A 14,637-nucleotide genomic window follows, 5' to 3' on the forward strand; every position below is an offset into this window, starting at 1 on the left:
TTGTGTCAGTAGTGACTGCAGCTTCATCTGTTTAACTTTGTGCTTGTGAGACATAGTGATGAAAGCTGGATGAACTTGTCATACTGCAATAAAGAAAAGAAAATTTCTTGGCTCTTGGAGGAAAAACTAATCTTCTTCTCAAGCATCATTTCTCTCTCAGCAATAATCCACCTCACTAAGGTGACTGATCATTTTTATATGTTTGGTCTGACAGTACAGTTTGTACTGTATGTGTGTCATCTAAACATCCAAATTCATGTTATACTAATAAACACATCACACATTTTTACTCCCACTTTCTCACAAATTAACAATTATGAAAAAATGACTAAGAAAAGGAAAAAGAACGATTGAACAACATCTATATTGTTGGTGTCTTAGTCTGTTTTTAACGCACTTTCTCTCTCTCAGTACAACAATACTCTTCTCCTCACTGAACTTTACTCTTGATGTCTCTTACCTTTTAACACTGTGTCTCCAAAATCATGCCTGCACAATATATCCTTCACATCAGCCTTTGCAGTTGCAGACTCAGCTGAGTTCTCATCATGACAGTTGTACAAAGCTTCTCCCTTATTTCAGGTGAATGAAGTCAGTATCCAGCAGAAGAAGAGAAAGGGAGCTTTGGATGACTGCTGGCTTCCTGTCAATTAAACTCTGTGTCATTTCAGCTGCTCAGGGTCAGTCCCTCACCTCCTCAGAGCCAGTGGTCAACAGACCTGCAGAGTCAATCACTCTGTCCTGTAAAGTGGAAGGACTTCCTCTAGCATGGCTGCACTGGATTCATTCATTTGATGTGTTTTACACCCTTAATGAAAACCATTCTAAAGATAAGATGATCACTGAACTACAAACAATAATGTCTAAATGTTTAACCTGAGACTGACTTGTTAATAGTTTGATCATCTCATGTTTTCTCAGGTTTTAAGATGAAATCTATACAATACTCACTGAGTACAACAAAGGTTGTGGAGCTTCAACAAACTTCAACTTCTTTTGAAGTTTCAAACTACTTCAGCAACAACGTTAAACTGTCAAAATTGTCAACTTACTTTGCAAACACTCCGCACCCCACCCGACAGTTTTACATTTTATTTTTAAGAAAACCAAATACTTTTATGCATATCGTCACACAGGTTTAAATTCCTGAGCATCTGTTTAGAGGCTCCAAGTTTCTCTGGGCTACATGTCTGTGGCTTCAAACATCTGCAAAAACTGAAAACATTTAAAACTTCAAACCACCAACCAGAACAAACAATTTGATTATTTCCACTGTAACTTCACTGCAATAATTAAATAGATATACAGAGATACTGTAGAATATTTCTTAAAAACTGATATAAAAATAATCAATATTACAGAATATTTTTTTGTAATATTGATTATTTATAAGAGCCTCAGTAAAACCAGTATGAAAATAATTTTTGTTTGGATGATAATACAGTTGTGAACAGTTTGCTGTGTGTTTTAGGAAACCCTGCATCTGATAATTCAGAGTTGGCAACAAAATCTTGCAACATTTTTTCTGTTATCTATGTGCTTCTAATCATTATTATTACTTTTATTTTCAGATCAAAAGTCTGATTTCAAAGGACATCATGCATGAATCATAACGCATTTGGCTGGAAGCACAAATACAGTTTATATTGTAATTTTAACAGCCAACCAAAATGCTGGCCAAGTCCAGTCTAGTTGTTTCCTCCCTGTGAGGAGGAGTCAATGCAAAACCTTGATGTCTTCCACCTCTACTTATCTGACTGCAGAGAGGATGACAGAGAACAGTGGACACACAGTTTAACATGATGGATTATAGGACAGGACTGCTGCTTTTAACTATCTGCTGGGCAGGTGAAGATCTTCACTGATCTTGAGTTGAAGACATCATAAGAAAGTTTAAAACTTACAGCAAATAACTGTTTCCTTTTTTGTCTTGGCAGGTGTTGATGGTCAGACTCTGACAGAATCTGAACCAGCAGTTAAAAAGCCTGGAGAATCCCACAGATTGACCTGTACAACATCTGGATTCACATTCAGTAGCTATGAGATGAACTGGGTCAGACAGGCTCCTGGAAAAGGACTGGAGTGGATTGCTTATATCAACAGTGGTGGTGGTAGCAAATACTACTCTCAGTCAGTTCAAGGCCGGTTCACCATCTCCAGAGACAACAGCAGACAGCAGCTGTATCTGCAGATGAACAGTCTGAAGACTGAAGATTCTGCTGTTTATTATTGTGCTCGAGAGCCACAGTGACTGGAGTTGGTTGAGCAGCTGTACAAAATCATACAATACTCATCTGTATTAATAGACCACAACTATGTCACATGATTCATGTGCAGAATGTGTTTCAGAGTTCACACCTTAATTAGATGCAGATTCATGAAAAGAAGACCATAGAAACGAATGATGAAGATATTTGTGTGGAATACTGAAATCTATAGCAGAGGTGTAATTAAGACAAGAACATAAACAAAGATAAAGTGCATGATGTTTAGTTTTTTTTCCTCAAAATATTCAAAGTTAATAAAGCAAGTTCAGAGCTATAATGACCCACACATAGAAAGGAAATACTAGTCCCTTAAACAATGACAACAAGGATCCTCCTGCTGCTTTTGTGTTCACTGTTATGTTGGTGCTTCAGTACATTGGATGGAAGCTGCAGGGAAACAGGTGACTTGCACAGAGCTTTAATCACTAACATCTCCCTTCTCACAAGTGAGTAACTTCTCTTGGGTGTCATATAAGAGTGATAGTTACTATCCCTGTTTTAAAACTCTAGGGGGCAGCCAAGTACTGATTTGGTTTAACATCAGTAAGGTCCATAGAAAGCAATGGTAGAGAAGGAAAGGAGTTACCCACTTTCTGCCATGAAATAGCCAAAATCTATTACAATATCGTATCCAGTTATGTTGTGTACCACTGCTACACACTGTTGGTTGTTTATAATGCAAATATGATCAAATTATGTTAATTGTACATTGATAATTGTTTTGTTAATGTTGGTAAACAAGTTAATCAACTTGAAACATGACAGAATGTTAAACCTATACAAACATGGATGGGTCTTGCTTCCTGGTCAGTAAACAACTTATTCTAGTTTCAATAAGTGAGATCCAGTTGTTTCCTCCCTGTGAGGAGGAGTCAATGCAAAACCTTGTTGTCTTCCACCTCTACTTATCTGACTGCAGAGAGGATGACAGAGAACAGTGGACACACAGTTTAACATGATGGACTATAGGACAGGAATGCTGCTTTTAACTCTCTGCTGGGCAGGTGAAGAACTTCACTGATCTTGAGTTGAAGATTTAACACAAAAAGTAACACAAAAAAGTTACAACAAATAACTGTTTCCTTTTTTGTCTTGACAGGTGTTGATGGTCAGACTCTGACAGAATCTGAACCAGCAGTTAAAAAGCCTGGAGAATCCCACAAACTGACCTGTACAACATCTGGATTCACATTTAGTGACTACAGCATGCACTGGATCAGACAGGCTCCTGGAAAAGGACTGGAGTGGGTTGCACTTATCGGTAGTGGTAGTGACACATACTACTCTCAGTCAGTTCAAGGCCGGTTCACCATCTCCAGAGACAACAGCAGACAGCAGCTGTATCTGCAGATGAACAGTCTGAAGACTGACGATTCTGCTGTTTATTATTGTGCTCGAGAGCCACAGTGAGTGAAGCTGGTTAAGCAGCTGGTCAAAATCCTGCAGTACTCATCTTCACTGGGTTGAAAAACCTGAACTATTTAATGTGATTAATGTCCTTAGTTGAAGTAGTTCAAGAAAATTATATAAATCCTCTTCTCTCGCTCATCTTTTTGAGAATCACGTGATATTTTGTTTGGCCTCAATGATCCATTTTCTAAGATAGAAAATATTTCTAAAAAGAGGAGTATATCACTATGATGTATAAATCATATTAATAAACAGAACTGTCTTCATTATTATGAAATAGCTTAAATGAAGATTTCTGCCAACCAAAGTTTACGATCCATGCAAAAAGATTTGATGTGTTTTACACCCTTAATGAAAACCATTCTAAAGATAAGATGATCACTGAACTACAAACAATAATGTCTAAATGTTTAACCTGAGACTGACTTGTTAATAGTTTGATCATCTCATGTTTTCTCAGGTTTTAAGGTGAAATCTATATAATACTCACTGAGTACAACAAAGGTTGTGGAGCTTCAACAAACTTCAACTTCTTTTGAAGTTTCAAACTACTTCAGCAACAACGTTAAACTGTCAAAATTGTCAACTTACTTTGCAAACACCCCGCACCCCACCCAACAGTTTTACATTTTATTTTTAAGAAAACCAAATACTTATATGCATATCGTCACACAGATTTAAATTCCTGAGCATCTGTTTAGAGGCTCCAAGTTTCTCTGGGCTACATGTCTGTGGCCTCAAACATCTGAACCTGAAAACATTTAAAACTTCAAATCACCAACTAAAACAAACAATTTGATTATTTCCACTGTAACTTCACTGCAATAATTAAATAGATATAAAAAGATACTGTAGAATATTCCTCAAAAACTGGTATAAAATTAATCATTATTACAGAATATTTTTCTCCTTCCTGTCTCACAGTGATTAAATATAAAAATGAATAAATTACAACAAAAAATAATCATCGTTAGTAGCTTTAAAAATATCCACTACATTAACATGAAGTATCCTCATAAGCTTTTGTTGAGTTTTTAAAATTAAATCATGAATGGACATATCAGAGTCAATATTAATATTCTTTATGACAATGCAATTAAACAATTCAGTTTTTTAATTCAATCATTTATTTTCTACTTCAGTCTCAATTTTAGAAGAAATGCTGATCTTTTCACCTTTAATACAACCTATTTAAATAAAATGTAATCAACTATTCAACAATATGCAAATACATGTGATTCATAAGGAAGTGAAGTGAAGTGTGTGTGTGTCAGTGAGAGGACAGAAGAGCTCACATCACTTCAGCTTCAACATCAACCTTGTTCTCTGCAGCTCTGATGCTGCTGCTGGCAGCTGGATCCTGTGAGGAGCTTTCAGTGGATTCACACTAATAAACACATACGAAACATTGAATAGTCAGATGAATGATGGAGATAATGTTGATTTCTCTTTCCACAGGTGTGTACAGTATTGATCTCATCCAGCCAGACTCAATGGTTGTGCAGCCTGGACAGTCTTTGACCATCACCTGTCAGGTCTCTGGTTATTCTCTTACTGATAGCAACTATGCACCAGGTTGGCTCAGACAGCGTGAAGGAAAACCAATGGATTGGATTATACATCGGAGTGGAGGAGACGACCTTTGGCAAAATAATGCTCTGAAGAACAAGTTCCTCTATCACACACACACCTCTAATAGTTCAGTGACATTAAAGGGACTGAATCTGCAGTCTGAGGACACAGCTGTGTATTACTCTGTCCGCAGCCCCACAGTGATACAAATCACCAACAGACCTGCACAAATACCCAGAGATTCATGTGACTGAAACACACACAAATATGTTTTAAATATGAACATTAATAAAGATAGTGCTCTCTGCTTAGTTGATAACAATTTGTATTTATGGAATTCACAGAACCTCTATATCTATGAAGGCAGAAACAAATAGGGTGCAGATTTCCTTTTTTATTTGGCTAAACTGAAATATAGTAATTTGCTACATTATGAATAAAAGATTGTCAATGTTGAACATAAAAGTTTTGTTCACCTTCTCCACCAGGTCAGATATTAGCTAGCAGGGATTTGATATTTTACATTTTCCTCTGTTGTTGTAGATACTCTACTTATGAAAATGTATCTGTGTTGAATATTTCCTTTTTAAACCTGTAGAGGGAAGTCTATGCAAACTCTTCCTTATAAAAATACAGTAATAGCAACTGTCATATAATTTGGAGCAGAACAACTGGAAGAGTTTTATACATTGTTAAAACACTCTGATCAGAAAGCACTGAACCACAGTGTTTATTACAGAATGAAAAATTACACTTGCCTGGAGTTTATTGTTTGTAGTTACTATTCATGGTAAGAAAACTAATTGTTTTACTTCTTTTTTAAATGTTCAACGTGTGATTTTCAAGTTTGATGGATGATTATCTTCATTTCTTTGCTTACATGAGTTCAGAGTGAGATCAAACTGGACCAGTCTCCCTCTGAGGTGAAAAGACCTGCAGAGACAGTGAAGATGTCATGTATCATATCTGGTTATAGCCTGACAAGCTACAATATTAACTAGATAAGAAATACACCAGGTAAAACTCTGGAGTGGATTGGGAGGATGGACACAGGTTCAAACTCTGCTATCTATGTCAGCTCCTTTCAAAGCCGTTTCAGTACCTGGAGGTGAAGAGTCTGACAGCAGAAGATTCTGATGTTTACTTCTGTGCTCGAAGAGTTACAGTGACTGAAGACAGTGAAGCAGCTGCACAAAAACCTCCACAGACACAACATTTGACCAGAGATGAAGCAGTTTTCAAGTAGCAGTATATTGGTGACTAAAACAATAGAATATTTATATTATCTTCTTATCTGCTGCCAATTACGCTCACAAGGAGTAATGAGAAACTTCATAACAAAATAAATCATGTTTAAATTGATTTGATTAAACCATGCATGTTAATGTGTCTCATGTCTGAACATGAATTTAATAGTAATACTTATGGACACATTTTACACACATTAAACTAAAGCATGTCAACTAACCAAACACATTTTGAGAACCATTAATGGGGTTTTGTATGGGGATTAAACGTGTATTTCCTAACAGTGATATGAATGTACAAATAATAATACTAAATAAGCATTTATTGCTTATTCCATAAGAGCCTCAGTAAAACTATTTCTCAGAGAAGACCACTGCTAAACAGTAAACAGCATTTGTGTAGTTAAATTACTTTTCTAACTATCTAAACTGAGATGTCAGAGTCTGAAGGCAGTTGATGAACATTTCTTAGTTTGGAGTGGGATTAAAACTACAGTACAATATACACAGAGAACAGCAAAGGCTGTGAACTAAGAGGATAAATGGATGTCAAAAGTGTTTTTCAGTTGTAAACACACTTAACTGTCTACATTTTCCACTGTTTTGTTTATTTGTCTTCAATGTGATAGCAAAGATCACATTCATGTAAATTATTTGACCGATAAGCCAGCAGACATTTTCTACCTAACTACAGCAAATATATATATATATACTTCTTTTTGCATGTGGTCATACAAGGTTTCAGTTCCTTAGTATTTAATTTCCTTTAGAGGCCCCAGGTTTCTCTGTATGTCTGTAGATTCAAACATCTCCAATATGCAAACACTAAAACCCATAAAAAGTTTGTATAAATCAGCTGCAGCAAACTCAAGCATCGATACTATTTAGATTATTTTGCTTTCACATCTCTGGTGTGTGCAGTAACAAAATAAAATTAAATAAATATCTTCATAAATATATGTAACTCTAGCAAAACCAATCTTTCTTAAATGTTTTAAATGAGTATTTCATAGTTGTCAAACTATATAAATGCTGTTTTATTTTGTGTTGTGTTCTCAACTTTAAACTTGACTTTCAAAGCAGTGATGTAGGAGGAGCTCCTGTAAACAAATTCTCAGGGGTCCAGTTAACATTATACATGAAGGGATTTGAAATACTAAGCCCACTGTTAACATGGCTTACAGAAAGCAGGCACTCTTGGTAGTTGTTCTGTTTGTTTTAACTGCTGTTGAAGGTCAGACCATAACAGAGTCTGAACCAGCAGTTAAACAATCTGAAGAATCCCACAGACTCACCTGCACAACATCTGGGTTTGACTTTGGAAACTCAGTGTGGGTCAGACAGGCTCCTGGTAAAGGACTGGAGATGATCACTTTTATACACACAGCTAGTTCCTCTATCTATTACTCCCAGTCAGTCCAGGGTAGATCACCATCTCCAGAGATGACTCCAGCAGTAAGCTCTATCTGCAGATGAACAGTCTGAAGACTGAAGACACAGCAGTTTATTACTGTATTACCGACAGTAATAAGAGAGTCATATAAATATCACCTCCTAAATTTACCACCACCATTTCTTACAATGCTGACTTCAGTGAATTTGGTTTTATTTTCAATTACACTAAATATGACATTAAATATACATTTTAAGGACATAAATAGCAACATAATCCTCCTTAAAAATTATAGTAAAACTAAATTGTATAAAATTATATTCTACTTACAGTAGAGGACAGATGCAGCTGTGTTTCTGTCTTCTGGAGACACAAACAAGCAACACATGTACAGTACAAAAATCACCTGCTAAATGTAAACATCATATTTAGGACTGTGAGATTATGAAATAAAAAATACATTTAGAAGTTCAGTAATTAGTTACTCAGTACTTTAATCTATCTGGCTCACAGTAGATTCTGCATTTTCAAAAATGCAAAATGAACCATAAAACAAATTCAACTACAGTAAAATGTGGTCTTTCAAAAGGCCTGCATCTGACAAAAAGTTAGTTTCTCTACAGTAACCTCAAGAGTTTTAATCAAGAGTTTAAAATCTAATCACAGCAGCATTACTGTAACACCCTTTCAGTGAATTAACCATTTATATGGTGATACTAATGACCATATAATGCTCTCAGTATGTTTGGCCTTTTGCTCCTTGCCAGACAGACGGATGAATATCAGAATATTTAAAGGCCCATATTGCTGTTTTTACCCCTGCATATACTTAACATTAGTGCCTAGTATTTCATTAATTAAATTATCTGCTTGTGTAGGTACAGTATGAAAATAATTTTTGTTTGGATGATAATACAGTTGTGAGCAGTTTGCTGTGTGTTTTAGAAAACCCTGCATCTGTTAATTCAGAGTTGGCAACAAAATCAACATTTTTTCTGTTATGTATGTGCCTGGTTGATTTTTCTGTTGTGTTTGTGCTTCTAATTATTATTACTTTTATTTTCAGATCAAAAGTCTGATTTCAAAAGACATCATGCATGAATCATAACACATTTGGCTGGAAGCACAAATACAGTTTATACTGTAATTTTAACAGCCAACCAAAATGCTGGCCAAGTCCAGTCTAGTTGTTTCCTCCCTGTGAGGAGGAGTCAATGCAAAACCTTGATGTCTTTTACCTCTACTTATCTGACTGCAGAGAGGATGACAGAGAACAGTGGACACACAGTTTAACATGATGGACTACAGGACAGGACTACTGCTTTTAACTATCTGTTGGGCAGGTGAAGATTTTCACTGATTTTGAGTTGAAGACATCATAAGAAAGTTTAAAACTTACAGCAAATAACTGTTTCCTTTTTCGTCTTGACAGGTGTTGATGGTCAGACTCTGACAGAATCTGAACCAGCAGTTAAAAAACCTGGAGAATCCCACAAACTGACCTGCACAACATCTGGATTGTCATTCAGCAGCTATGGTATGGCCTGGATCAGACAGGCTCCTGGAAAAGGACTGGAGTGGATTGCAACTATCAGCTATAGTGGTAGCAGCAAATACTACTCTCAGTCAGTTCGTGGCCGGTTCACCATCTCCAGAGACAACAGCAGAGAGCAGCTGTATCTGCAGATGAACAGTCTGAAGACTGAAGATTCTGCTGTTTATTATTGTGCTCGAGACTCACAGTGACTGAGTTGGTTGAGCAGCTGTACAAAATCCTACAATACTCATCATCTCTGGGCTGATAGACTCTGAGAAAGAACTATATTATATATTTAATCTTTTATTGTTGATTTTTAATGAACTCATTACACGAAACAGCCAAGGACAGAACAATTATGTTGGTAAAATCATTGTTCAGGAACATTAATATCTGTATCATATTTGAAATCTAATGTAGGTTACAATATAAGAGTGAAAAATAATGTTGCAGTTCTTGTAAAAAAAAAAAAAACAAACAAACACTAGAGGGCAGTCACTATCAACTATCTCTGTCAGTAAACTGAGACACTCAGGTCCACTTTTCTTGCTGATCTAAACTGAATGATGAACTGAATTAAAGGTCACATTCGTGAGCTTGCTTCAATACATCACACATAAACCATTTACACTAAAAAAGACATCACACATTTTTACTCCCTCTTCATCACAAATGAACAAAGATGAAAAAAATGACTAAGAAAAGGAAAAAGAAACATTGAACAACATCTGTATTGTTGGTGTCTTAGTCTGTTCTTAACTCACTTTATCTCTCTCAGTCCAACACTACTCTCCTCCTCACTGAACTTTACTCTTGATGTCTCAGCTGAATTCCCATCACGACAGTTGTGCAACAAAACACGTGAAAGTCACGTGACCTGCAGGGAAGATGGCCGCTTGATACTTTTGCTCCTGCCCTCTCCCCATCTTTCTTTGCAAAAACTACCTACCAACTATTTGTACGGCAAAAATTTGGTCCTTCATAAGTACTTCAGCATCCTGATGTCTAAAAATGCTGCATACCAGATCTACTAAACCAACAAATATCAACCTAAACAGCAACGACGAGCTTCCCTGTGGTGGACCTGAGGACGCTAGTGTTACGCCCCTGAAACGGGGAGAAATAATCACAAGAGTGATACGAGTGATTTCTTCAGTGAGAGCGTTTACTCGAATGAATAATTGAACATATACACAATCTACAAATAAACATAGGCTACCCTGCTTAACAGGCTGGTTACAGTAGCATACATACCCTATTCAAGTTACACAAATATTCAGTATTTCTTTGAGACATAATTCCTATTCTCTCTACTGTTACTGGTAAATAATATACTGCTGTAACTCAGTAACCTCTCATAACCTTATAAAAGTTACTAAATAGACAATATAGAAAAACTGTGTAAAATACATTTACATATGTAGACAATTGGATTCACAAAATGGCGGAAGCAATTGGCGTAGTTACGGGTTGAACTCTGCTAACAAGCGGGAGCTAGCTCGCCAGACACTTTACCATACTCGGCAAACTTTACTTTAACTCACTTGAAATGTTACACATACATTCACTTGACACTCAAACATATTAGAAAATTTATTACAACCACCTTAATAGTGTCAAATGCCGACAACATACCTGAAACGGGGAGAAATAATCACAAGAGTGATACGAGTGATTTCTTCAGTGAGAGCGTTTAATCGAATGAAGAAAACACCGCGAGTTCCCCTGGATACGTGGGTGGAGACAAAAGCAATCGATCTCACGCTAGTAGATTAAGACTACTTTGCGGATCACTGATAATACCATTATAGCTGAACCTCTGACAATAAACAACAACAACAATGAATTAATTAAAGACCTTTTAAAATTTTAACCTCTTTTGACATAATGAATTCCTACTTTTTTTAACCCATTTTAAACACATCTTATAAATTGTTTCTCATGACTATGATCTTTTTAACCTTATCACAGCATTTTAAGTGTACTGTCCTTTTTAAGCTTGTATGGCCCTTTTAGTGCATCATTCTTTTAACTTATCACATACTCCCCTACAAAATAAATGTCGTCCCGACATTAAACCAATTAATTAAACAATTTTCTCTCCTTTTTTTTCAATCTCTCATGAGCTTGGCAATGAAGGGCTCCTGTGAGTTGGTATACAAACAAAGGTCACAGTCTGATGACTCAACAGTCCATAATCACAGGGCTACAGTCCATATTCGGTGACTGGCCAATGCATAAACTGTCTATCAGCAGTTTTTCAACAGTCCATTAGTTTTGCATGGCAATGATACACGGTCTGCAAATTGTCCATGACAATAGTTTTGAAACAGTCCATGAATAGTCCATGGCAACGGTCTGTGTGAACAGTCTATGTATTGTCCATGGTGTTCGTCAAACTTAGTCAAGTCTGTAGACTCATGGTTTGCTGGAGTCCATACATGAAGGGGGGCTGGAAGTAGTATGGCTGAAGGGGTGGTAGCCATGGGACCAGTCCTGATGCATGGTAGACAGGTAACATCTGAGTTGCTGGCTGGATACTGTAGCAAGAGGGGATGCCAAGCTGATCGTAGGTCATACGTCTCGGTGGGTGTCTCTCTCTTTGTGGCAGCTGGTAGGATGGCTCCTCAGGTTCAGCAGCACTTGACGAGGGAGAAGCATGTGGTGAGTGTTCATCAGGCAAATTTCCAACAGGTAAGTCTATTTCCTCACCAGGCAGGTTTTCAGCAGGTGTGCTAGACTCCTCCAGCTGATCTTCCCCAGGAGACTGTGCTTGTGGTGCAACAGGAGCTGGCATTTCAATTCTCTCTTCCACTGGTGGGCGCCTATGTTCAAGCGCCATCCTCGATTCACCCAAGGTTTCCTTTCTTTCTGCAGGCACTGTGGGGGCTCGGAGTGGCTCATGATGGAGTTCATACTCATCCCCTCTGTCCTCATCAGATTCCTGAGTTTGAGATGCAGACTGGTATTTCTTTTTCTGTGTCCCTTTTCCATTTTTTGTAAACTCTGGTGATGTCTCGAAAGGTAAGTCATCACAGGGCATTAGCAAGTTTCTGTGCAGAACTATGGAGCATCCCTTACCCCTTTCTGGTCTCACTTCATAAATTGGCAGGTTAGACCCCATTCGTCTCACTACTGTGTGAACTGTGTCCTCCCAATAGTTCCGGAGTTTGCCTGGTCCTCCCCTGGGTGTCAAGTTTTTGATCAGGACGCGCTCACCGGGTTGTAGTGCTGAACTCCTTACTTTTGTGTCATAGTACCTTTTACTCCTTTCAGCAGCCTTTTGAGCATTTCTGTTCGCAATGGCGTAGGCTTCCTCCATACCTTGTTTCCATTTCTCCACATAGTCTCGCTGGTCACTGGAGCCTGATTCTGTGTGCAGTCCAAAGAGCATATCAACTGGAAGCCTGGGTGATCTCCCGTACAGAAGATAGTATGGCGAGTAGCCTGTCACTTCACAACGTGTACAGTTATAAGCATTCACCAGTTTGTTCAAGGACTCCTTCCAGTTTGATTTCTGTGCATCAGTCAGTGTCTTGAGCATCTGTAACAATGTCCTGTTCATACGTTCCACTTGACCGTTCCCCATCGGATGATAGGGCGTTGTCCTGGACCCAGCCACTCCGCTGAGTTTCTGTAACTGACTGAACAACTGATTCTCGAATTCTCCCCCTTGGTCGTGGTGGATGCGAGAGGGGAAGCCAAACTTCAGGGCGAAGTCATTGAAGATTAGGTTGGCAGCAGTTTTCCCTGACTTTGATGTGGTGGCGTATGCTTGAGCAAAACGCGTGAAATGATCAACAAGGACAAGGATGTACTCATATCCGCCTTTGCATCGGTCAAGATGGAGGAAGTCAATGCATATCAACTCAAATGGCTGTGTTGTCACAATATTTGTCAAGGGAGCTCTTGTGTCATGGCAGGGTTTTTTCTGTTTTAGACAAGAGCAGGCTTTAGTCACATAGTGCTCGATGTCTGATTGCATGTATGGCCAGAAGAAACGGTCACGTACTAGGGATACTGTGCGATCAGCGCCTTGGTGACCCATGTTATTGTGCAACTCTTCCAACACCTTTCCTTTGTATCTTTCTGGCAAGACCAGTTGCTCACGGGCAGTGGTAGTTCTGTACAGAACGCCATCATCATCTATTGTCAATTTGTCCCACTCCCTGAACAAGCATTTCGTCTTTGGACTGAGCTCTCTCAGCTCCTTAACTGGTGGCTTGGAATCTGACAGTTTGCACTCTAGCACAGGACAGATAACTGGATCAGACTCTTGTGCTTCTCGTAACTGTTCTTTTGGTATGGGGCTGATAGATGCAGTGGCTGGCTCACTTCCAGCTGAAACTGACATGGACTCTTTCTGTACCTCAACAGCTTGGATGGCAGCAGTGATGGTGTTAGGTAGCAGTTCCTCACAATATTCTCTCATTAGTGACTCTACATCCAGCGGCATTCTCGACAAAGCATCAGCATCACTGTTCTCCTTCCCTGGTCTGTACTTGATTGTAAAGTGGAAATCAGCCAACTCTGCAACCCACCTGGAAGTGGTTGCGTTCAGCTTTGCAGTCGACAGGATGTAGGTGAGCGGGTTGTTATCACTATACACAGTGAAAGTTGGAGCATAGTACAGATAGTCGCGGAACTTGTCAGTGATTGCCCATTTTAAAGCCAGGAATTCTAGCTTGCCTGCATGGAGGTGATAGTTCTTTTCAGCTGCCGTTAACGAACGAGAGCCATAAGCAATGACTCTAAGTTTGCCATCTTGGTGTTGATACAGTACTGCTCCCAAACCTTGGTGTGATGCATCAGTGTGTACAATGAATGGCTGAGTGAAATCAGGGAAACCCAACACTGGTGGATGGAGTAGGCAGTCAATCAAATGTTCAAGCACCTATTGGTGCTGATCTGTCCACTTGATCAGTTTATTTGAGGGCACAACATGACTCACTTTCTTTAGTCTTGTTTTTATTTCTCTGCTGTTGACAGAGACTTCATCTGTGTCTGCTTTTAGGAGCTCATATAGACAGCTGGCTTTTCGTGAAAAGTCTTTGATGTACTGCCTGTAGTAGGTGAGTAAACCAAGCATTTTCCTGAGTTGGCCCACAGTCTGAGGTCTGATATCTTTTAGTGCTCTAACAGCTTCAAAGTCGGCTGGATCAACTTTACTGCCCTCTGTAGATACTATTCTGCCCAGATAGCGGACCTCAG

At 38.5% G+C, this 14,637-nt stretch overlaps 3 gene segments (V, D, J or C); all 3 read left to right on the forward strand.

Annotated features, from left to right (window-relative positions):
* The first annotated feature begins 1,777 nt into the window (after positions 1-1,777).
* On the forward strand, positions 1,778-2,251 carry LOC122966500. The segment is given in 2 exon segments: positions 1,778-1,848; positions 1,938-2,251. Coding segments are annotated over 2 exon segments (363 nt in total).
* Positions 2,252-3,222: 971 nt separating this feature from the next.
* Positions 3,223-3,677, forward strand: LOC122966550. The segment is given in 2 exon segments: positions 3,223-3,271; positions 3,367-3,677. Coding segments are annotated over 2 exon segments (360 nt in total).
* Positions 3,678-9,120: 5,443 nt separating this feature from the next.
* Positions 9,121-9,650, forward strand: LOC122966499. The segment is given in 2 exon segments: positions 9,121-9,232; positions 9,322-9,650. Coding segments are annotated over 2 exon segments (363 nt in total).
* The last annotated feature ends 4,987 nt before the right edge of the window (positions 9,651-14,637 follow it).

This window comes from Thunnus albacares, chromosome 17 (assembly GCF_914725855.1).
Source record: "Thunnus albacares chromosome 17, fThuAlb1.1, whole genome shotgun sequence".
NCBI lineage: Eukaryota > Metazoa > Chordata > Actinopteri > Scombriformes > Scombridae > Thunnus > Thunnus albacares.